This window comes from Planococcus citri, chromosome 3 (assembly GCF_950023065.1).
Source record: "Planococcus citri chromosome 3, ihPlaCitr1.1, whole genome shotgun sequence".
Lineage (NCBI taxonomy): Eukaryota > Metazoa > Arthropoda > Insecta > Hemiptera > Pseudococcidae > Planococcus > Planococcus citri.
The window spans coordinates 55,015,622-55,037,007 of NC_088679.1; the positions used below are offsets into that span (position 1 = coordinate 55,015,622).

General features: G+C 32.7%; 5 protein-coding genes across 7 annotated transcripts; 1 reads left to right on the forward strand and 4 right to left on the reverse strand.

Annotated features, from left to right (window-relative positions):
• Positions 1–740: 740 nt before the first annotated feature.
• LOC135840823 (uncharacterized) lies at positions 741–6,575 on the reverse strand. The gene is made up of 5 exons (XM_065357538.1): positions 6,397–6,575; positions 5,726–5,858; positions 4,747–4,871; positions 4,190–4,328; positions 741–2,728 (listed from the first exon to the last, which is right to left on the reverse strand). Exons 2-5 carry the CDS (start codon positions 5,784–5,786, stop codon positions 2,685–2,687), a joined length of 369 nt encoding a protein of 122 aa, XP_065213610.1. The 5' UTR covers positions 5,787–5,858; positions 6,397–6,575; the 3' UTR covers positions 741–2,684.
• A 486-nt stretch (positions 6,576–7,061) lies between these two features.
• Hpr1 (THO complex 1-like protein Hpr1) lies at positions 7,062–11,275 on the reverse strand. Of its 2 annotated transcripts, none has more exons than XM_065357542.1 (14): positions 10,910–11,249; positions 10,771–10,841; positions 10,409–10,701; positions 10,242–10,337; positions 10,067–10,175; positions 9,878–9,983; positions 9,567–9,802; positions 9,366–9,495; positions 9,145–9,305; positions 8,910–9,059; positions 8,671–8,824; positions 8,471–8,576; positions 8,228–8,367; positions 7,062–7,414 (listed from the first exon to the last, which is right to left on the reverse strand). In XM_065357542.1, the coding sequence occupies exons 1-14, from the start codon at positions 10,958–10,960 to the stop codon at positions 7,229–7,231; spliced, it is 1,989 nt and encodes a 662-aa protein (XP_065213614.1). In that variant the 5' UTR covers positions 10,961–11,249; the 3' UTR covers positions 7,062–7,228. The 2 variants fall into 2 exon arrangements, with proteins under 2 accessions (XP_065213614.1, XP_065213615.1); XM_065357543.1 differs by having other exon boundaries at positions 7,276–7,414; positions 8,335–8,367; positions 10,910–11,275.
• A 173-nt stretch (positions 11,276–11,448) lies between these two features.
• Positions 11,449–15,087, forward strand: Papst2 (PAPS transporter 2). 2 transcript variants are annotated; one of them, XM_065357547.1, is made up of 8 exons: positions 11,449–11,779; positions 11,955–12,078; positions 12,896–13,123; positions 13,196–13,311; positions 13,397–13,659; positions 13,897–14,087; positions 14,626–14,804; positions 14,882–15,087. In XM_065357547.1, the coding sequence occupies exons 3-8, from the start codon at positions 12,980–12,982 to the stop codon at positions 15,018–15,020; spliced, it is 1,032 nt and encodes a 343-aa protein (XP_065213619.1). In that variant the 5' UTR covers positions 11,449–11,779; positions 11,955–12,078; positions 12,896–12,979; the 3' UTR covers positions 15,021–15,087. The 2 variants fall into 2 exon arrangements, with proteins under 2 accessions (XP_065213619.1, XP_065213618.1); XM_065357546.1 differs by lacking the exons at positions 11,449–11,779; positions 11,955–12,078 and having other exon boundaries at positions 12,453–13,123.
• Positions 15,088–15,123: 36 nt separating this feature from the next.
• On the reverse strand, positions 15,124–17,941 carry LOC135840827 (serine/threonine-protein kinase MAK). The gene is made up of 8 exons (XM_065357545.1): positions 17,640–17,941; positions 17,154–17,208; positions 16,535–17,041; positions 16,157–16,332; positions 15,809–16,066; positions 15,520–15,732; positions 15,300–15,452; positions 15,124–15,224 (listed from the first exon to the last, which is right to left on the reverse strand). Exons 1-8 carry the CDS (start codon positions 17,738–17,740, stop codon positions 15,212–15,214), a joined length of 1,476 nt encoding a protein of 491 aa, XP_065213617.1. The 5' UTR covers positions 17,741–17,941; the 3' UTR covers positions 15,124–15,211.
• A 574-nt stretch (positions 17,942–18,515) lies between these two features.
• Positions 18,516–21,039, reverse strand: LOC135840826 (tether containing UBX domain for GLUT4). The gene is made up of 9 exons (XM_065357544.1): positions 20,867–21,039; positions 20,695–20,750; positions 20,452–20,621; positions 20,225–20,381; positions 19,741–20,152; positions 19,531–19,664; positions 19,235–19,458; positions 18,955–19,144; positions 18,516–18,880 (listed from the first exon to the last, which is right to left on the reverse strand). Exons 1-9 carry the CDS (start codon positions 20,945–20,947, stop codon positions 18,709–18,711), a joined length of 1,596 nt encoding a protein of 531 aa, XP_065213616.1. The 5' UTR covers positions 20,948–21,039; the 3' UTR covers positions 18,516–18,708.
• Positions 21,040–21,386: the final 347 nt, after the last annotated feature.

Consider the following 21,386-nt stretch of genomic DNA (forward strand, 5'->3'; position numbering starts at 1 on the left):
GCTATTTATGTAGCAGCCGATTTCAGAATATTCAGTGCTTCTGTCATTTCTAAACTTTTTAAAACGGAAGATAAATTTTCAGCGCTTGGATCGTCATCGTCTTCGGACCATATTGTCAGTATACATATACATATTCAGCAAGACCTTGCTCAGATCGTTTCATCCCATCATCTCCCGATCTCTCCGCAAAGAACTCAATTTATTATAAAATACCTAATAGAAATAAAAATATTAAAATACAAATTTTTAAAAAAGACCAATTTGGAATACGTAAATTTAACCTCATCTCTCGTAACAATAACCCATATTTCAAAGCTAGCTCTTGCCACTTTGATGTAGGTACCTAACGACTTTTGTATGTAATATGTCTTTAGTTGGAGGTGTCTTTGATTACTTTCTTCCTCCATTGGTTTTTCTCGACTGTGGGCTGAGCATAAAAATCGAAATATTCAATTAATTATATTATATTCCAAACATAAAAAATATGAAAATTTGAGGAAAAAATGATTAATACACCATACACTTACCTACATTCTTCATCAACTACTTCTGCTTCTTCACCGCCGTCCTTCTTCGAGGTTATCACATTCGCAACATTTTCCTTAAATTACTTGATAAGAAAAAATGCACAAGGGCCGGATCTTGGGAGAGCTTTTATGTACTCTTTCACAATAATAAGCTAATAGGTTACCACCTGAAAAGTCCATTATGATTATTTCAATAAAGTATAAACACATTCGAACATGATTTGTACGAATATATTAATTTATAGTTTTTAATAAACAACAGGTAACAGGTAACAGGTCAGGTAACAGGTAAAATGTTATCTCAAATTTTCTAAACACATTTATGAAATTTTTTGGCTATTACCTATTTGCGTACCTACATATTTCGTAATAAACATTTAATTTCCAAATAAATAGACCATTAACCCTTTCGGCTACGAGACAAATTGACGGATAAAATTCGAAGTGCTTTAAACTGAGTGAGGTCGGTTGCTGCCTAGAACTCAAAATTTGCTGTAAATCGCACATTCAGAAAGTATTCATGTCACAAATGGCAATAAACCTTAAATTGACTATTTTTCGATTCATGACACCGAATAGCATTATAAATCAAGATCAAGTCTTCTAAGGCATCTGATATTCCAAGACGAAAGTATTGGTAACAAGCATTTTTGAAAATAGAAAAAAAGATGAACTAAAATAAAATTAGTTCGAGTAAAAAAACGAAATTATTGAAGAAAAAAAGGCATGCGACTTCAGATAGTTATTCAAACTGCAAATGTTTGAGGGTGTTTGCTTGTGGAAAGATTAAAATTGATGGAAAAATCTTTGTGTTATAGAGAGCATTTTTCAAAATTTTGAAAACCCATGTCACAATTCAACGCTAATTTTCAATGAAATTCTGAAAAATATGTATCATTTTCATCTTCTGACACATACATCTCTCTTGAGTTAATTTGCTTGGGTGAGTAAGTTGCCTCAGAAGATGACTGGGTAAACTTTTGCAAGCATTTGAATTTTATGATGAATACTGTGTCATAAAGACTGCGCTCAATCAATTCATTATTTGTAAGATGACTTCTAAAAAGTAATTCCAGTAATTCCACAACATGACGTACGTATTTTATTTTTATTATCTCCTTATGACAAACAGATTGAGGGCTGTATTATGACACAGTATCTATCATAAAATTCAAATGCTCGCAAAAGTTCACCTAGTCATCTTCTGAGGTAACTTACTCACCCAAGCAAATCACCTCAAGAGAGATGTATGTGTCAGAAAATGAAAGTGATGTCATACTTTTCAGGTTGAATTGTGACACGAGTTTTCAACATTTCAAAAAATGCTCTCTAATAACACAAAGATTTTTCCATCAATTTTAATCCTCCCACAAGCAATCACCTTCAAACATTTGCAGTTTGAATAACCATCTGAAGTCGCATGCCTTGTTTTTCTTCAAAAATTTATTTTTGTACACAAACTTATTTTATTTTAGCTCATCTTTTTTTCTATTTTCAAAAATGCTCGTTATCAATATTTTCATCTTGAAATATCAGATGCCTCAGAAGGCTTGATTTTGATTTATAATGCTACTCGGTGTCATAAATCGAAAAATAGTCAATTTAAGGTTTATTGCCATTTGTGACATAAGTACTTTCTGAATGTGCGATTTCCAGCAAATTTTGAGTTCTAGGCAGCAACCGACCTCACTCAGTTTAAAGCACTTCAAATTTTATCCGTCAGTTTGTCTCATAGCCGAAAGGGTTAATAATATAAGAAACGCTATTACAGCGAAATTACACGTCGATACATAAAAAAAAAATGTTGATACAAATTTTTGGGTAACTTTTTCATGAGAATAAGATCAATGAATAAATTAATACAAACACAAAAACTGAGCCATGCAAGGATATCTAATGAATGAACGTAATGGGTATTTTTAATCTTATTGAATCAAATCTCGTGAAAAAATGATCCAGCAAAGTTGGAAAAATATTTCATTGTGTTTTATGATTCTGAGTTTCAAAGCATTCGGATTCGTTATGAATAAATAATGAAGAGAAAAAAATTAGAAATATTGCAATAGGTAAATCACAGAATTTTGAAGAAAAAAAACAGAGTTTCGCCTTATATATTTGTTCAAACTTGAATTTCCCCTGGGTTTGAAATAATTGAAGTTACGTAAATTTTCTGTAATTGTAATCTCTGATACTGGATTCATCTGAAACAGAAATAATAGAGAATATTATTTTTTTTGTGAAATTTCTAATTCATGGAACCTTTGCCATGGATGGAATGAACCTTCGTTCATATTTCGCACCTCTGAAGTGGGGTGAACCTAAACCATTGAATACCTACCTTCTCGTTCCTATAATTTGCAAATCTGTATAGTATGAAATTTCCAATTCAACCGCAATAGGCAACGTAAAAATTTGAGAGTAGGTGATTTAAATTCCTTAAGTTAGATGCATTAAAGAAATTCAAAATTGGATTACAATTTTTATCAATGAAAAATGCCTCCTATCTCATAGTTTGGAAACTGGTAACGATAGAGAGCTAGGCGATGCAGCTGCCATTATGGTTCAGAATTGAACATACACAGAACACAATGCTGTATCACCCAGCTTCTGCTGTTACCATATACATATCAAAGTGATGGGTTTGGTGGAGTTGTTATAGCCCCTCGTACAACAACTCTGAGATCTGGTCATAAGTGGAGCGTTCTGAGGTTTGGGTACAATTTCTAATCTGTACGTATAAAAAAGTATTTTTGAGCCCAAAATTTTCAAACTAATTCCCAAAAATTCTCTGTAGAGTTACAGACAATTTCTAAAGTTGCAGCCCAATCGCATTTTTTGATCATTTTCGCGCAATTTTTCGAAACTTTGGCTCTCAAAGAACACATTAGGGATCTTATTACTTTTTGACGGTTGATACATCCCGGAAATTACTATTTCAAGGTGTTTAACAAATTTTCAAAATTAAAAAGCAGGCCTTCAGAATAACTTTCAACAGGACATTTTTCAAACACTTGACGACTTCTTCATGGGAGAAGGGGAAGGGGAAGGATGGTTAACATCTTATACGCCAATTTCTTTATACTCTGATTTCAACATCACGAGTCAATTAAGTAGAAGTGGTTTCAAGCCGTTCTGAACCTTCCTGCCATATTTTGAAAAATCCAAGTTTACAAAAAATGCTACAAAAACAGTCCAATCAACTTGAACACATGTGTACAAACGCAATTTGATCTTGTTAGTGACCTGCTTGACTCATCACAAACACAATTTTTTCAGGCGTTTATTTAGGGAGGGTGATGTTGAGCCGTACTTCCGATTAAATAAGAACTACATGTACTTACATGAACTAGGACATAACAACTGCAGAATTTTTCCAATTTGACTGATATTGAAGAAGATGGATAGGAAAAATTTTCGAGAGCTTGGGGTCCACAAAGGGGGAGAATTGGTCACGCTACGTTTAAATTGACGTTTGAAACTCGTAACAAAAATCCAACTCAATACTTCTCAATCGAGTATATCTCTTTTGATAGTTTGAAAAACTAATGTTATTGTGTTGACTTTTTTATAGAAGTTGTTTTAACTGGGGGTTGGGCCGCAAAGCGGAGCCCCCCTAGTACTTTCATAATTGGGTTACTTGGACACTGTACAGGTAGCCTTACCAGGTAAGATATACATCCTCATGAACTCGTTGCTGTTCTTTGTTGAAACACAGTAGTATATCCCAGCATTAAAAAGTGTAGCGTTTTTTATTTCAAGGACTTTTCTGTGTGGGGTCTGCGCATCTATCGTGTAATTACCCTGAAAACGAAATCAAAAAGTAAAATCACAATCACAATTTTCCAAGGTTAGAATTCTTATTTAGAGTACAGTACTGTAACTTGACCCACCCACCCCCCCCCTTATGGCAAGATACAAGATATCATAGGTACAAAAAAAGTGTATTATTTCTACGCAACGGTGCGGCTGTTACGAGTGAAAAATTAATTTTTTCAGGGTTACTGGGGGGAGGGTTGTCCTCCTCCCCCGTATTTACACCACTGTTAGAGTAGGTTGGGGACACTTGATTTTTGACAACGTTATCCCGATGTTCGCAGTCAATCAATTGGAGTCCGTGACTGCACATATGTAGGTAGTAGGTAGGTAAGGTACCCTCCCTGTTGGGGCGACAGCTAGATACTGCACAACTCGTGTTTTAAATAGTGTTTAAAATTCTTACTTCCAATGTATTATCATGCATCCATGTGACTTTGTCATCGTTTGTACCAATACAAGTAATAGAGATGTTTTCTTTTGTGGAGTAATACAGAGCAGTATTATTTTCATAAGGGATCATAACTCGACCTGAAAAAATAACATTAAAGGCACTTATATTACGATTTGTTAATATTAAGAATTCTTCGGCGAGTGTGAGGATTCTCAACCGTATTTTTCTAAAAATGAGACGATTAGCAACAGTACTTCTACTTATTCATTACTCGAGAGTGTATACTAATGCTGAGTTTGTATGTGGCTAAGTATAGGTACGTACCATACTTTCCTACCAATACATGACTTTGTATTTACAGGGTAATAATAATATGTATCTGCAAAGTGCAAATACCTGAAAGATCTAGAGTTCTTATGTGCTGTATGTGTATCTGTTTGCCTGTCTGTGCTGAGGTACATAGATTAAGATAGGTACAGAAGAACAAGAGGAAAGGATGTACATTCAGCTAACGTGGCCAACCATCGTTCAATTTTCCCTCATTGATTTAGAGTTGAGACAGATCTTTTTATTTTTCTTCATCATCATGTACTGTGTTCTATCCAATTTCTTTGTCTAATTGTTATACCGGGTATATTCCGATTTCTCGGAATCGTCTGCCAAAATTCAACTGAAGATACCAGGAGATGAACAAAAAACGTTATGACTAGTTGCCTACTTTGCGAATTGAAGGCGCTACGTGTTTCGCAAAACTCGAAATTCACTCATTTTGAAATAATTTAAGAATTAACCAAAATAAGGAAATGTTTGAATCATTCAAATGACGCCCATAGGCCATAACCCATAGTAGGTACATACCTACTTGAATGGACGAACAAACATTTTTATCTTGTTTATGTTTCGGAAAGGAAGAAAATAGAGATCCATCACACCTCTTGTAACACCGAACAGTCCTCAGCCCAATTAAAAATATCGTTCGGTTAGTACTTACCAAAAGAATGTGCTAAATATGCAATCAATATCATCAGTAAAACAGATGAGTGTCGCATCATCCTTGTATTTTTTGAATTACAAATGACCAGAAAAAAGAATCCGTTGATATGAGATGGATCTGTCGGGTGTTCCTATAGACAAAAAAAAGAAACGATTACGTACATGTATACATGTACCTAGGTATGTATTTCAACTACCTACACTTTGACCTAGACTCCTAGAGAAGTATTTACAACCTAAATACCTATTGTTGTTTTCAACTTTCAGCCACGAGAGTTGCATACTAAGGTTGAACACAGCAGATCTTCTATTTGAAAATATTTAAATAACTTATACCTAATTGTAAGATGCGAATAAACTTTGTTAAATAGGTTGAAAATAAGACACAACTCGATTTTTAGTCGCCCAAGTTACTATTCACGCCTTTTGTTGCGAATTCAAAATTCTAAAGAAATTGGAAACTACGCTGAATTGATAAACGTAACCTTATCATGCCATAGAATTAGAGAGTTGTTTGAATAAAAAATAAAAATAAAAAAACTTGAAAGCATGAAGCAACCAATAACTAATAAGTAAAAAGCGAATGCAAAAACTCTCTTGTCTCTTACAATCAGAGAATAGCTGATGATGGCTACTTTTAATGGAATTTTCGCAAAAATAATAACTTACCGAGTTATAAAATTCACTATTCAGTCGTTAAAAGCACGGCAACACAGATTTAGAAGAAGTTAACACGATGTGAAATATCTACTTCAAAAGAAGACGCGCGACGCAGTAGAAGAAGTACTGAGTCTCAACTTAGTGCATTCCTACATAAGTGCACGCCTACATAAGCGACAACGTTCAACGTTCAACTCTCAACCAATTCAAAATATTTTGTTTCGGTTGGACGTTGCGCGTTTAGGTTGACGATTCCAGCCAATAACCGAGCATCTTCTTCCGGTTGAGCGTTGAACGTTGTCTCTTATGTAGGAATGCACTTAGAGGGGTCACTCGATTTTTGAAAAATTGGCCAACTAATAGCCAGTCAATGAAGAGACATTAGCCAATAGCCGTTAGCTAAGCCAAAGCCCTAAACTTTTCTAGCTTCAGCTAAGGAACTAGATACCAGGTATTCCCATTGACTAGACATCCCTGATCATAATTCATGATTTTCTAATTTTTCAGCAACACCTTCCAACTTTATTCTGATTTAGGTAAAGATTGATGCAATCATAAAATAAAAATTGTCAATTGTCATTCCTTAAAAAGCGCAACAAATTTTATTAAATGAAAATGAGACTCTCATTGTTTCATTTATGGAGCTTTTTACTAAATAAATTAAATTATTAGCGTTTCATGTACGTATTACATTTTATTGAGTAAATCATCACATATACCTATTACTTACGAAAAATGCACTCAATTCAAGAGTAAAAAACTGCAATTATTATACAAAAAAATCCACAAATCTTCGAATTACAAAAAAATGTATAAAATCATAATTTAGCAATAATTGTCGCTATTTAGCAGCCGATTTCAGAATATTCAGCGCTTCTGTCATTTCTAAACTTTCTAAAATGGAAGATAAATTTTCAGCGCTTGGATCGTCATCGTCTTCGGACCATATTGTCAGTACATATTCGGCAAGACCTTGCTCAGATCGTTTCTCTCCATCATCTCCCGGTCTCTCCGCAAAGAACTCAATCTATTATAAAATGATAAAAATGAAAATATTAAAATACAAATGAGGAGTCGACCTGCAAAGTGACCTAACTGCAAAAAAATGATTTTTGAGATAGCAACGCTATATGATAGTTTAGGACATGCCCTACAAAAGGAATATATCACCTTCATGCAGTTTCACTCGTAACACCCCTTTTCCTCCCTTGAAAATGATAAAATTAAAAGCATGGCCTGCAAAGTGACCTTATTTTTACGATTTTCCGAAAATGTGTTTCATAGGGTACTGTTTGTTGAAATCAAAATTAATTTTAACTCCTTCTGAAGAAATTCAAAAATTTTGGAGACATCGAAAATCGCACTGGAGGCTCCAGAGTGATTCGAAATGGTAAAATCGTAAGTTGAGAATAAAAGCCACAACTCCAGTTTTAGCTACCCAGCTTCCTGTACATAAAAAAATCTTGAATGAATGAATAAATCTTTGCTTTCATAAAAAATAACATACGCAATGAAAAACCGGAGAAAATTGCGTACATATCACTAAAAAACAAAAATAAAAAGTATGTGCGGCCTGCAAAGTGACCTAACTGCAGCATTTTTCATTTTTGTTGCACCCTGTAGCGAACCCATGTTCATATTTTTCAGAAACGAAAAGGTGATTAAGTGAGTGAGGGTTGACCCTTTTGATTCCCGAAAACAGATTTCGAAAATGTGACTTCATTTTCCTAGGACACGTTTTTCTCATTTATCTCGAAATCAGTTTTTTGCAGTTAGGTCACTTTGCAGGCCGACTCCTCAAATTTTAAAAAAAGACCAATTTGGAATATGTAAATTTAACCTCATCTCTCGTATAACCCAATTTCAAAGCTAGCTCTTGCCACTTTGATGTAACGACTTTTGAAATTTGATGCAATATTTCTTTAGTTGGAGGTGTCTTCTCATTACTTTCTTCTTCCATTGGTTCTTCTTGACTATGGGCTGAACATAAAAATCGAAACATTCAATTAATTATTATGTATTATATTCCAAACATCAAAATTATGAAAATTTGGAAAAAATGATTAATACACTATATACTTACATTCTTCGTTAGCTACTTCTGCTTCTTCACCGCCGTCTGTATTTATAATCACATCCTGACTTTCAACGTCGGTGAAATCTTTTGATTTTTCCTCCGCAGTTCCAGGCTGAAACGTCCACACAAAAAAATTGGATCAAAATAAACGCAAGTACTTACGTATTCAAGAATAGATTACAGTGGAAAAATGAACGCAAACTTACCAAGGTAGGTTTATCTTTGGAAATTTTATTCAGCATATTTTCCAAGAAATCAGACATTTTGGAAATGGGATTATTACTTTGAGCGAAAAAGTATGGACATTTTTGAGATAATAAACGTAAGCCTCGCCACGCAAAATCTATATCGCTCACTTTCCTAAAATTAAAATACGCAAACAAACAAAAAAATATACAATTTTCAAAAATTATTTTCAAAATTAAAATGGAAAGTTGATGCATACTTGTATTGAGTTTCTATCATGGCGGCAGGATCCGATTCCATAATTGCTGCTTCGAAATAATTTTCAAGCGAGGGTAGGAATTCACGTTCTTTACTTCTACACGCTGCCATATTATCTGGTTTATGATTCCAAAGTCTGGTCATTCTAGGACTAGGGAAAAACATGCAGTTATAAGATGGTATTCAAATGGATTTTCTCGTTTTTGAATATAATAAAGAAATGAATTGATTCGTACTTTCCCATAAAATACTTCTTTTGAGCACAGGCATCTCTTAATAAATCACCGACAAATTTTTCGCGAGGTTTTTCTGAGTGATCGAAATTCAAAAAAGCAGTATTAGGTTTCTTGATTTCGGGACAGCTTTCATTCTTCCAATTATTCCAACGTTCTTCTCGCTGTAATGAAATTTCATAAAAAATAGTCCGTAGCTGCAAAAAAAATTTTTTTTTGTATACCAGAAGGATTTTCTTGACGATTTCCGAAAATTCAGGACCATCAGGAGGCGTTTCTTTTATGAGATCATACACAATGACGGTAGTTTTCTCAATCCATTCAACTTGATCTGGTTTCAATTTGCAATTCTCTCTACGAAATTTAATTTTCATCATCAGTATTTTTTTGGCACAATAAGAACAACAAATCAAGAATTTGCTTACGGTTTAGATTTCACTGTTGATGTCAAGTACTGGAACAGAATTAAAAACTGAACCAATACATAGCGTCGAAAATTCGAGTCACTCAATTGCAACTCCAATAACTTCTGATTGGTCAGAAATTTAGCAAAGTATCGGTGTTCATTTTCATTTTCTTGAAGTAAACTTGAAACACTGGATTTTGCTGACATGCCATCTAGTTTATAGTGTTTCAACGTATTCAGGACATATTTACTATGCTGAAAATTATACAAAATGGGTCAAAATTTCAACTAGTCTCATCTTTTAATTCTATTAATGAGATGAAGCATTACCGTAGAAAACATTAACCATTTCTGAGGAATGTATAAATCATTAGGACATCGAAAGAAATTCTGTAAAAACCAGAACTTGGAGTACAAAGCGTAGTCTACAACGACCCTGTAAATAATTCAGTGATTTTAGTGAAACTCCCAGTAATATTTGTAAAAAATAATTCATGATAAAATATCAAAAATAATAACTTCGTGTCATTTGAATCGCTACTCTCTTCCACGCTAAGAGATTCCAAATCTCCATCGTTGCTATAATCAGTAATATTCTCCACGTTGAATTCACTCACAATGTTCAGCCCTAAAAATTCATAATGATTAATAAAAATATACTATTTCAATTATCGAGAAAATATAAAAGTCTTACCAGATCTTTCAGAGAATGGAAAAAATTGAGCTAAGAATAAAAGAATTCTACCACAGAATACAGTATTTTGGGATCGCGATAGACGCCTGAGCAAATCTGCAAAATTTCCATATTTCTTGACAAATGTACAAATAAAGAAACAAATAAATGTATTTCAGATACCGCACCGTTGCACATCCGTAGTAAATTATTTTTACAGGGTCCAAAAAAGAGATCTTCTTTCCATACATTAACGTTGGTCTCAACAAATGTGAATAAGTTTTCACAGAAATCCAAAGTTGACATATCGAAAACATCTCCCAGCAGAACCACAGGCGTACTGGATGTGCAAAGATCTAATCTGCAAGCTTCGATATTATAACGTATGTATTTCTTTAACATCTCCACGTCACAGTTGGATATCAATGGTAATAAATATTCTCTGAATATTTGATCAATCAATGATTTGCATTCGGCATTTCTGTAAATCAAACACAGATAGAATTATACTTCATTTACCAAGTTGATGAATAAATTACTGATTACTCACTTAGGGGATAATGCGGGTATTTTGCTGGTTATTTCACTGGGGTTTTCGAAGTTCGACCCTTTGAATAGATTCTAGAAAATGTACATGCTATAAGTTGATAGAAATTTTAGAATATGTTCAAAATAAAAGCGATACATACAATCAACTCATTTTTAGTTGAGGTCAGTGATAATTCGTGTGTGGCGGCCATGGATGAAGTTATGATTTATAGCATCAATGATCTATGCAGAATGCAGAAATCACTATCTCATTCGTTTAGGACCAATAATTACAATTTATTTAATTATTTTTCACTTTTACCGGCGTGGGAAGCAAAATTTACTCGACATTTCGCATTTTCGCAAACAAAAAATGATACTGTTATCAATTTTTCATTCGAAATTTTGAAAAGGGGGCTTATTCCAGTACTACTTTCTGGTAGAAAGACCTGCCAATTTTCAATTTTTTTCTCTCTATTGCATTTTGAAGAGCATTCAAACAAAACTACATTTGAGATTACTATCTAATAATGAAATAAATCTTAAAGTTTTTCCAAAATAACTAGAAAACGATTAAAAATTTGAAAAGAAGTACGTCTTCCACCAACTGGTTTGGTTGGTTTCTTCACAGATAGAGAAATAATATTTACCAAAATCTTATCAAATTTTCTGTGCTATTGATAAGATAAGAAAAGTGGCCGATGAAAAATGAAGTAATTATTCGGACTTCCACGTTCCCCAGAGGGCGCTAGCATTCGTGGTACGTGATTGGTCAGTGATATTCTGTGCTCTTAGGTGCTTATCAAAACGGGACTTTATATCACAAACTTCGGCGATTTCAAATTCGATGTTATATTTCCATTATTTCACATTGAATAAAACTAAATTTACGTATAGAGAATTGCTTTGCGATCGTGCTATCGAGTAAATGTTGTGGTGAATTAAAATAACACTTGCAAAGAACTTTAAATTCATTTAATCGTGCAACTTTGTTTCATCCTTCTAAGCTCACTAAAACACTGTAACTCGAGGTAATATTCATTATTCACAACATATAACGATACTAGAAGTCATATATTAATCAAAAACACTAAAAAAAAAACCACGAAATTTACGAAATTAATGAAATATCGTTGAAAATTAATATGAGAATGAAATCGCCGAAGTTTGTGATAAAAAGTCCCGTTTTGAAATGTAAACAACAAGAGCACAGAAATATCAACAGCCAATCAGAATGCGCGACGGTATCGCCCTCTGGGGAACGTGGAAGTCCGAATTAATTTGAAATTGTACTTCAAATTCTTACATCCACTCAGGATGTATAGAGCCGATTGAGGTTGCAACTTTTGGAACTAAAAATACTGATAAGAGTGATAACAACTGAAATAGGGGTCTAATGCATTGGGTTATATGGGAGAATGCCGAATTATTGCATTTTTTTATAACTGAAAGAAGTAAAGACTTTTTTAAATGTAAGTACCTTTAGTAGAATTTCACGCTCTTTCATAAAATGTCAACAGAAAAATTCCACGTGAAATAATTTCGGAGATATTGAATTTCAAAGTTTGTGATTCAGTTCAGTTTAATTGATTTAGCGCTTTTTTATTTCTATATTCGTATTATTCGTGTATTTTCATGATTTTTAATTTGATTGTTAGTTAAATTTCAGTTTAAACTTTACAAAATCTTTAATGATGAAAGAAATTGATGTTAGTGAAGTGAAAGTGATAGTGAATGCTTTTAGAGCTGTTATCTCTCTTACAAAACAACAAATATCAAATATCTATTCAAAATTATGTACTCCTGTTTCACACTGAAATATAAAACTCATTTTCACAGGTTGGGTATCAACTATTTTAAAATATTATTACTAAAATATAGAAAAGATGACGAAGAAATAGAATTTCAACATTCTTTGAAATTCAATATCTCTGAAAATATTGCACGTAGAATTTTTCTGTTGACATTTTATGAAAGGGCGTGAAATTCTACTAAAGATGCTTACATTTAAATAAGTCTTTACTTCTTTCAGTTATAAAATAATGCAATAATTCAAAATTTTGCTATATAATCCAATACATCAGACCCCTATTTCAACTGTTATCACTAATATCGACACTAGCGCTGCACCAGGGGTTGCAGCCTCAATTAATCGATCAAATTAATCTTCACAATGTAACGTACTCAGTAACTATTCTACCACTCTTAAATCTTGATGCTCGTTCTTCGGTATGGCTCAAAAGCCATTATTGGGGCAAGGCTCCGAAAATGTCGAATTTTTATGGTTCAATATTTCTCATCTCAATAAAACTACTCAGTTTTTTCTATGTACTGCTGCCGTTTTCGTATTCTACTTAATTTATGGATATTTACAAGTGAGTTTTCACCATGATTTCTGTACCAGTAGTTCAAAGCTTTTGTGGTAACAAAATCCTTTTATTTTTCAGGAATATATGTTTGCTAGTGGGTTTAAACCTTATGGCTGGTACCTAACGCTACTTCAATTTGGTTGTTATTCTATTCTCGGGTTTATTGAATTGAAATGCAGAAGAATCGAGCGAATGTAAGATCCATGAGAGAAAAAAATATCTTGGGCAATTTCTCCCCAGTAGTTGAAAAAACAGCTTTAATTAATTTTAATTTTTCAGAATACCTCTAACAATGTACAGTATATTAGCTGCATTATCAGTGGGGACGATTGGTTTTTCAAATTTCTCATTAAAATACTTAAATTACCCTACTCAAGTCATTTTTAAATCTTGTAAATTGATACCGGTGATGATTGGCGGAATATTAATTCAAAAAAAGCAGTACAGACTAATCGATTATATGGCCTCTGGTTTGATGTGCTTGGGGTTAATTGCATTTACATTGGCAGACAGTCAAGTATCTCCTGATTTCAATATATTAGGTCAGTAATAGGTAAGATAAATTTGATCTTTTAGATTTTGTTTAACGCTGATGAAGTGATCGACTTAATCAATGTTCTGATTTTCAAAAATCATGGCTTACTAATTTTATTTACAAATTCTATAATTAAATATTTGACTAATCGAACTTATATCTTTCCGATTATTTTCTTATACTTATATGATTTTTTTTTCTTTTTAATAATCGTATTTATTTTCCTGTTGTGTTTTTTTTTCAGGTGTAATGGTAATATCATGCGCTTTAGCTTGCGATGCTGTAATTGGAAATTTCCAAGAGAAAATTATCAAGAAGCACAATGCAACTAATTGTGAAATGATATTTTTCTCTTATTTCATAGGATTTTTGTATTTAGCCGTTATTCTAACTGCTACTGGCGATGTGTTCAGTGGATTTAGTTATTGTTACCAGGTAAACTATCGTTCAATTTTCCTTTTCTATTTATATAGAATTACCATTTATGATTACACTTTGTTGTCTCTCATCGATTTCCTTATTAATGTATTTAATAATGCCTACTTCATTTTTTATGTTTAATACTCAAAAATTCTATGACATTTTAACAATTGGAAATTTCTCAAGTTCAAAATGTGATTATTTTTTCAATTAAAATTTCTAATCAGTGTTTAAATCCTGCTTACGAATAATGAATAATGAAAAGTAGATAATTTCTGCTTGGAAAATGATGGAACATTTTTTCTTGAACTAAAAAAACATCTTGGCTTTCTAATTATGTCAGACTTTTAAGAACTCGGGGAAAAAAATTTGTTGATTTTTTGACACTATGTCAGACTGGGAACTACCAAATTTTCAACTTTGACTTGAAATTTTTGTCTGATTTCTTTTTAAATTTGGAATTCTAAACCTTGAACAACTCGAGCAATAATATATCTGGAGACTTTACACCCATTTTTTTCTCATCAATATATTATTCTTTTTTTTTTTGCAGTACCCTAGCATTTACGTCTCTGCAATATTATTTTCCGTCGCCGGTTATTTGGGAATTGGTATAATTTTAACACTTGTGAGAACCTGTGGAGCCTTGACGGCCGTTACCGTGACAACATTTCGTAAAGCTGTTTCTATAGTCATTTCTTTTATATTCTTTCAAAAGCCGTTCACGTTGAAGTAAAAATATTTTTTATTTACTTAAATTTCCCTTTAACGTAAGTAAATAATTCTGTTTGTTTTGTATCGTGTTGCAGTTACTTATGGGCAAGTTTACTTATCATTGCTGGTATTTACATTAATATATTTGCAAAAACCAGTATCAAAATGCCGTCTTTGTTGAGCATGTTACGAAGAAGGAGAGTCAAGGAAAAAGATCTTCCTGATATTGTGTAGTGTTCATTACTTTCTATGATCGTGATAAAATTTGTTTTCTTTCTAATTAAATTTTTTTACCTCCAAATTCATGGTTTTTACAGTACAATGACTTCTCGGTAAATTCTTAATTAAAAACTAAAACGTCTAAAATTTATTAAAAATGAACATATTGTATAAAAACATTTGTAGTGAAAGGATGTAATGAATGTTCATTTCAAATACCTGAAACATAATGATAAAATTTACTTTTTTTTATCGCAACAAATTTTATCTATCTGTGAAATTAGGTATATTTACTTCGCTGCCCAATCTGTTCGCCCATTTGAAGCAGAATTTTTTCTAACATCCGCATTCAAATCATTCGGCATGTATGTTCCATTAAATAAGTATTCCATATCGTTAGATTTCTGAGGTAATATAAGCGGATTCTTCAGAACAAAATGATCTCGACTGAAACAGAAATCAATGATGAAAAAGTTGCATAATTCGTATTTCTAAGGGGCAGTGTGAGATTTACTTTTTTGCGAGATTTGTTGATCTTCCAGCAACGTATCGAGCAATACTGAGGTAGTGTTGTTTTGCACTTAGTTTTTGCTGACTTGGCAAACCTGATCTCTCGGTCATAGGTTTATTTTCTTTCAGGGTATCTTGCCTATTCAAGAGTGAATTATTGAATTCCTGTTTGATTTCCTTATTCTGTAAATTTTCAGTTGCATCTGCTGTTTTGTAGCTAAAAATTTGATTCAGGGAATAAGTTTATTCTTGTAGTTGGATAAAAAATTAGAGCAGTTACGAGTTACCCTTACCTCGTTACTATATTTTGGTTCGATAACATGGGATTTGTGTTTTGGTTTGATTGCTGCAAAAACACGTTTCCATTTTGTTTTAATCCTATCGACTGATTCTGCATCAGTGGGATATTTTGATTAATGTATACAGAATGAAGTGGCATAAGTTGGGATTGAGGTATATTATTTTGCATAAGACGTCTATTCGCATTCATTCGAGTAAGGTTTCGAGATTCAGATTCGAGTGATTTTTGACCAACTAGAAAGTATGGCATCCTGTTGAAAAAAAAAATGTTTTCAATAAATAATACACATCAATGAGAATTTTATCCAAGTTTATCTTTGAAGTATAATATACCTACTTACCTTAGTGCTTGTTGAGCAGTTGGTCTTTTAGCAGGATTCCAATTTAACAGGGATTCCATTAGAATAATTCCATTTTCCCCGGAATTTGGTATTACTGTAGATAATGGAGTTCGCCGAAACTGAGGGAATGTGAAATTTATAGCGGAAGCCAATTGATAACCTTCGTACCAATCTCTCTGCAAATATAGGAAAAAAATTTAAATAACATAGCGTGATTATCGCATATCAATGTTGTACCTAATTATGACAAATTTCTTCAATTTTTGATTTTTTTTGTTTGCAAAATTTTAAGCTAATTTGAACGTTGCGCGCTTCGAATATTTTGAAACGAAATTCGTGTACATACGATTGAATTAGTCCATTTTCACGACCACTTACTTTATCAGGCGTTCCCAAAATTGAGCAAATTTTGAAAATTTGATCAATTTCGCTATTCCCCGGAAATAATGGTGTAAATGTGTATAATTCAGCTGTGATGCAACCAACGGCCCATAAATCAATTTGACTGTTGTAATTTGTAGAATGAAGTAAAACTTCTGGAGCTCTGTACCATCTCGTAGACACGTAATCTGTAAATGGAGGTCGTGATCGTATTTCACGGGCTAGTCCAAAATCAGCGATTTTCACTAATTCTGTTCCACAACACAATAAATTTTCAGGTTTCATATCCCGGTGGAAAAAACCATGTCGGTGCATGAAAGCTAATCCTTGAAGAACTTGATACATCATGTTTCTGATTACTGATTCGGGGAATAATTTATCTCTGCTTTTCATCAGTTGATACATATTTTCCTTCATGTATTCGAAAACAAAATATAAAGTGTCGTTTTCTCGTATCACTTCTTTCAATTTTATTAAATTTGCATGACTCAATTTTTTTAATGACTGAAAAAAATCAAGGGAAATTCGAATTTTATTACCTATTCAGATTTACAATAATCTGGGAAGATGCCTCATCACTGATCAGGTACTAGAAAAATAAATGACAATAGTTTACCTTTACTTCCCTCAGGTTCATTGCTTCTTCCCAAGAGTAATATTTCCTCTTCATTCTGCAATATCAAATATAGGTAACGATTCGTGAATAGAAACAAAGATTTCGCTCACAAATTTTCGAAAAAATAAGAAATTTAAAAAAATGATATCGTCAGGTTGATAATTACTGAGTAATTATGAAGGAATGTAAAATCAATGAGTAAGTACTTTAAAATGGCATGTGCTAAACACTCACATACCTACTCAATATTTTTTCAACTCCTTCAATACTTCAAAAATTACAGAAGTAGGTATTTCCTATCATAGTCACTTGAGCTTGAGTCAAGTACGTATTTCTTGCGTTTACATTACTTGCAGTAATTTTGACGATATAAATAAGTTTACCTTTAAGTAACTTATTTTCTGATTTGAATTGAGTATTAATGTGCAGTTTCATTACGAATAGTTTTTTGTTTAAATGTGCACAAAATAAATAATAAAACGGTACCTTTTTATTGCCACTTTTTCGCCTGTATCAATCCGCTGCGCCAGGAGCACAGAACCATAGGTTCCATCTCCTAATTGATTAAAGGTGATATATCTATTCATAGTTGGATTCTACCTCAAATAAACTTGATTATAAATTTGAAACTAAAAGTGTGATTATCATTTAACAAGTCGAGCATTTTTCTTTCAAAACATGAACCACTTTTTTAAAGTAATCATAGGGTAGCTTCGTTGAACCACGCATTTCAATCAACACTAGATGTAAAGGTGAAAAGTTGCAGGATTATGGTAACCAAGGTTTGGATTTGTTTACATGACAACCGACTTGCCATGAAATTACTTTTCAATCAAAATGTTGATATACATTCATATTTTTGATCTTTTATTGCATTCCTCATTAATTAATGCAAATGCGGATTATATGGATTGATTGAATTTCGTATGTAGTTCGATCGTAAGAAATTTTTGATACATTTCTTGAAATTAGGTATCTAGTTTTCTGCGCTGTTAATATTTTTATAGATGCATCGTGAATCTTGTTAAAAATATTTTCAAGCAATTTTTTCAAATAATTGATTTTCTTTCGTAAAGCGTACAAATTTTTCATGAGATCTTCCAAGTTTACAAGTTTATAAAAAAATTCCGATTCATTATTTATTCATGAAGTAAGGGACGCATTATGTACTCTATAATAATTATAGAGTAATTCGGGGCAGTTTGTTTAATAGAGCACTTAAACCTTTATTGAAACTAGGACACATGAACGATATAGTCTCGTAACGTTTGTGAACACAGTAAAATATTAGTAGACCAGTTCAACGAACTTTTCACGTAAGCAACGAAATTTACACTGAAATTAGATCTTATCTAAAAGCTGTTGTAAAAACGCAGCATCGAAAGAATTATATTTTTTAACTCGGACATTCACATTACAAAAAGAAAAAAACATTGTAATGAAAAATAAGGTATTATAGAAGTAACTACCACAATATAATTTACCTTTCTAAAATTCTCATTTGAAAGTAAAGAATATTTTAGAGGTATAATTTTTCGGTCAGAAAAATTCATTCTCAAGGTTTTTTGAACCATTTAGGTACTTTGCCGGATGGGGCATTTTTTGGTAAGACGGGTGGTTTCACAGCTGCTGGTCTGGCACTTGGTGCTAAATCTTGTTCAGCATCTCTGTCTATATTTTCTGGTAGATGTTTCGGTTCGGTGTCTTTATTCTTCTTCGACATTTTTCTGCATAATAAATAATACCATTAATGTTAATATTCTGAGATTTTAGGTAGGTTAAATGTCAGTTGATTTGTTACCTAAAATGATTCGCAACTCTGAAAGCAATACTCGGTGATACGAGTCTTTTTATGAATTTTTCTTGAATAAAATCTTGAGATGAATTATAATCAATAGATTCGCTACCAAAATATAAATTTATGCCAGGAACTGCACCGATTTCCACTAGTCTTTGATCATTCTTCAAAATGGTTTTCGGTGGTGATATATCTGTTCATGAAGGAAATTTAGTATCAGAAAATACCTAACTGAAAAAAAATGACGTAAGTAGGTAATTTTTGAGATACTCGAGATACTCACAAAGATAAAAATCTAAAGATGGCGTTTCTAAGAAATTTTTAGCAAATTTAACGACTTCTAGGACAGTCTCGGATGATTTAAACACTCCTTGAAGGACTATTCTATTCGGAAAGATTATACGAATAACACAATGCGGATATAACGTTAATGTACGTTCAAGTTGTAATGATTTTTTACGAGCTCTAATCGAAGACGTTTCTAAAGATGCTTCTTCTAATTCAGATCTGTAACGGAATGAAAGTTGAAATTAAATATTGATACAAACATCAGCGAACAGTAAATGTGAATTTACTAACCGCGTGCGTTTAATATCGCGTAGAAGAGTTTTGGCATCTTCAACAGTAAGCTCGTAGAAGTCATCGGTTTGGTCATCAAATCTGGGTGATTGAACGGAATCGATTTTAAATATTAACGCATATCTTTCGCCGATCTAAAATGAAAATAGTATTTTGCTAGAATACATTTTTAAAGCAAAACCATGAAAATGAAATAAACCTTTTACGTACGTATTGAACTTCGTTAATATTAAAAGGCGCAGTTTCTTCGTCTGAATCATCTTTACGAACATTTCTTGAGGTACTTGGTTCTTCTTTTTTCTGCAAAGGAGATGCTACTAGTGTTTCTTCTTTTTTAGGTGGGCTTTCTGGCGAAGGTGTTTTTTCATCATCTTCGTCAATATCCATCTTTTCGGCTACATTTACTCTTGTATTATCTTGTGATTCATCTTGATTTGATACGATTGCTTCATCGGCGTTTTCTACTTTACTATCACTCGGTTCATTAATTTTTTCAGTGTTTTTAGTAAGCGATTCTTCAGGTTTTGGTTTCTTTTCTTCGACAGGTTTAGGTTTAGGTTGTAGCGTACAAATTTTGGAAACGGATTGAGTTTTCAACTGTTCTCTAGTACGATGCATTAATCTGTCATTTGAAATTGAATTAGTTACAATATAACACGCATTGGACGCTGAACAGTGCGTGGTTAGAGTTTACCTCAGTAAGGCATTTCCACTGGTTAATCCTAACATTTTCAAAGTAGTAGTTTTCAACTTATCACCTATGACTTCTTGTCGAGTATAAATCACCACTGGATTTTCTTTCGATTTAATTTCTTCACTACATAATTGGTTGATGATATCTGATAAGGTACCTATTGAAAAACAAAAAAGAGTGTTACACATTTTTCATTTTTTCTCAACAATTCTTGGAAAATATCCTACATGAAGGTAAAAAGGATCCAGAAAGTCGGTTCCCATCTTCCAACTGCAAGAAAACCGAAACAGGAGACGCCACTCGAGATTTTGCAGCAGGAATTAACTCTAATTGAGCATTATTGGACACGCCGCAAAATTGCACGGTTGATGTAAGATCAAGAATTCGACTATGAAATCTATTTAAAATGAAGAAACAATTAATTTGATGCGACTTCGAATTGAAAATGTATCGGAATTTGAGCTGCTTACTTCAAGTCATAATCGTCCGCATTTAATCCTTGTTTCTTACATACTTCTTCCAAAACCTGTCGAGTGAAAAGCATGATTAGTAGGTGAATTCATATCATGTCGGAAAGTGCAAAGGGTTGATACGATAGGATAAAGTATGACATTACAAAATGATTCAAACGAAATAATTTACCAATAGAACCGGAGTGGTTGGTTTCACATTTACGCGCTGTCGTCTTCCATTACCCAATAACACAACCAAAGAATGACTCATATTTATACATTAAAGTTTAAAATAAGTATAACTTTAAATTTTGCTTCATCGATGTAAAATGAAGAAAATTATCAGCATTTTGCAGTTTCATGTTGATAAAATTTTGTATTGTTTATTATTGCAATGTAGCAAACTTTGGCAGAAGTTGCTAAGGAATTAAATTATTACTGTTAAATTGTTAATTAATGGTTTTTTCACATGATTCTTCTGAAAATGGATTAAATTATTCAATTTTGCAATTATTTGAAGCACAGATAATGCAAATATTTTTAGTTGAAGGATAATTTTAAAAAAATTATGCTCTAATTTAAAACAATTAAGAATTCTTTACTTTGGTTAAACTGTGTCTGCATTTCATTTAAGATGACGTCAGTGATGAATGGCCAATGAAAATGAATGAATCGAATGATGATGATCGAAAGAATGGACAAGAATGAGC

What these genes read in the sequence shown, in the direction of transcription:
- Hpr1 (XM_065357542.1), bottom strand. Translation starts at nt 10,960, where the DNA reads ATGGCCGCCACACACGAATTATCACTGACCTCAACTAAAAATGAGTTG. An exon ending in TCGTCAAGAAAATCCTTCTG is followed by an intron (nt 9,306 to 9,365) that starts GTATACAAAAAA and finishes ATTTCATTACAG; the next exon opens with CGAGAAGAACGTTGGAATAA. An exon ending in TGGGTTATACGAGAGATGAG is followed by an intron (nt 7,415 to 8,227) that starts GTTAAATTTACA and finishes ATTTTATAATAG; the next exon opens with ATTGAGTTCTTTGCGGAGAG.
- Papst2 (XM_065357547.1), top strand. Translation starts at nt 12,980, where the DNA reads ATGGCTCAAAAGCCATTATTGGGGCAAGGCTCCGAAAATGTCGAATTT. An exon ending in TGCAGAAGAATCGAGCGAAT is followed by an intron (nt 13,312 to 13,396) that starts GTAAGATCCATG and finishes TTAATTTTTCAG; the next exon opens with AATACCTCTAACAATGTACA. An exon ending in TCCTGATTTCAATATATTAG is followed by an intron (nt 13,660 to 13,896) that starts GTCAGTAATAGG and finishes TTTTTTTTTCAG; the next exon opens with GTGTAATGGTAATATCATGC.
- LOC135840823 (XM_065357538.1), bottom strand. Translation starts at nt 5,786, where the DNA reads ATGATGCGACACTCATCTGTTTTACTGATGATATTGATTGCATATTTA. An exon ending in TGCATGATAATACATTGGAA is followed by an intron (nt 4,329 to 4,746) that starts GTAAGAATTTTA and finishes TTTCGTTTTCAG; the next exon opens with GGTAATTACACGATAGATGC. An exon ending in GAGGATGTATATCTTACCTG is followed by an intron (nt 2,729 to 4,189) that starts GTAAGGCTACCT and finishes TTTCTGTTTCAG; the next exon opens with ATGAATCCAGTATCAGAGAT.
- LOC135840827 (XM_065357545.1), bottom strand. Translation starts at nt 17,740, where the DNA reads ATGAATAGATATATCACCTTTAATCAATTAGGAGATGGAACCTATGGT. An exon ending in TGAACCTGAGGGAAGTAAAG is followed by an intron (nt 17,042 to 17,153) that starts GTAAACTATTGT and finishes GATTTTTTTCAG; the next exon opens with TCATTAAAAAAATTGAGTCA. An exon ending in TCAACAAATCTCGCAAAAAA is followed by an intron (nt 15,453 to 15,519) that starts GTAAATCTCACA and finishes TTTCTGTTTCAG; the next exon opens with TCGAGATCATTTTGTTCTGA.
- LOC135840826 (XM_065357544.1), bottom strand. Translation starts at nt 20,947, where the DNA reads ATGAGTCATTCTTTGGTTGTGTTATTGGGTAATGGAAGACGACAGCGC. An exon ending in GCGGACGATTATGACTTGAA is followed by an intron (nt 20,622 to 20,694) that starts GTAAGCAGCTCA and finishes CATTTTAAATAG; the next exon opens with ATTTCATAGTCGAATTCTTG. An exon ending in TGGATCCTTTTTACCTTCAT is followed by an intron (nt 20,382 to 20,451) that starts GTAGGATATTTT and finishes GTTTTTCAATAG; the next exon opens with GTACCTTATCAGATATCATC.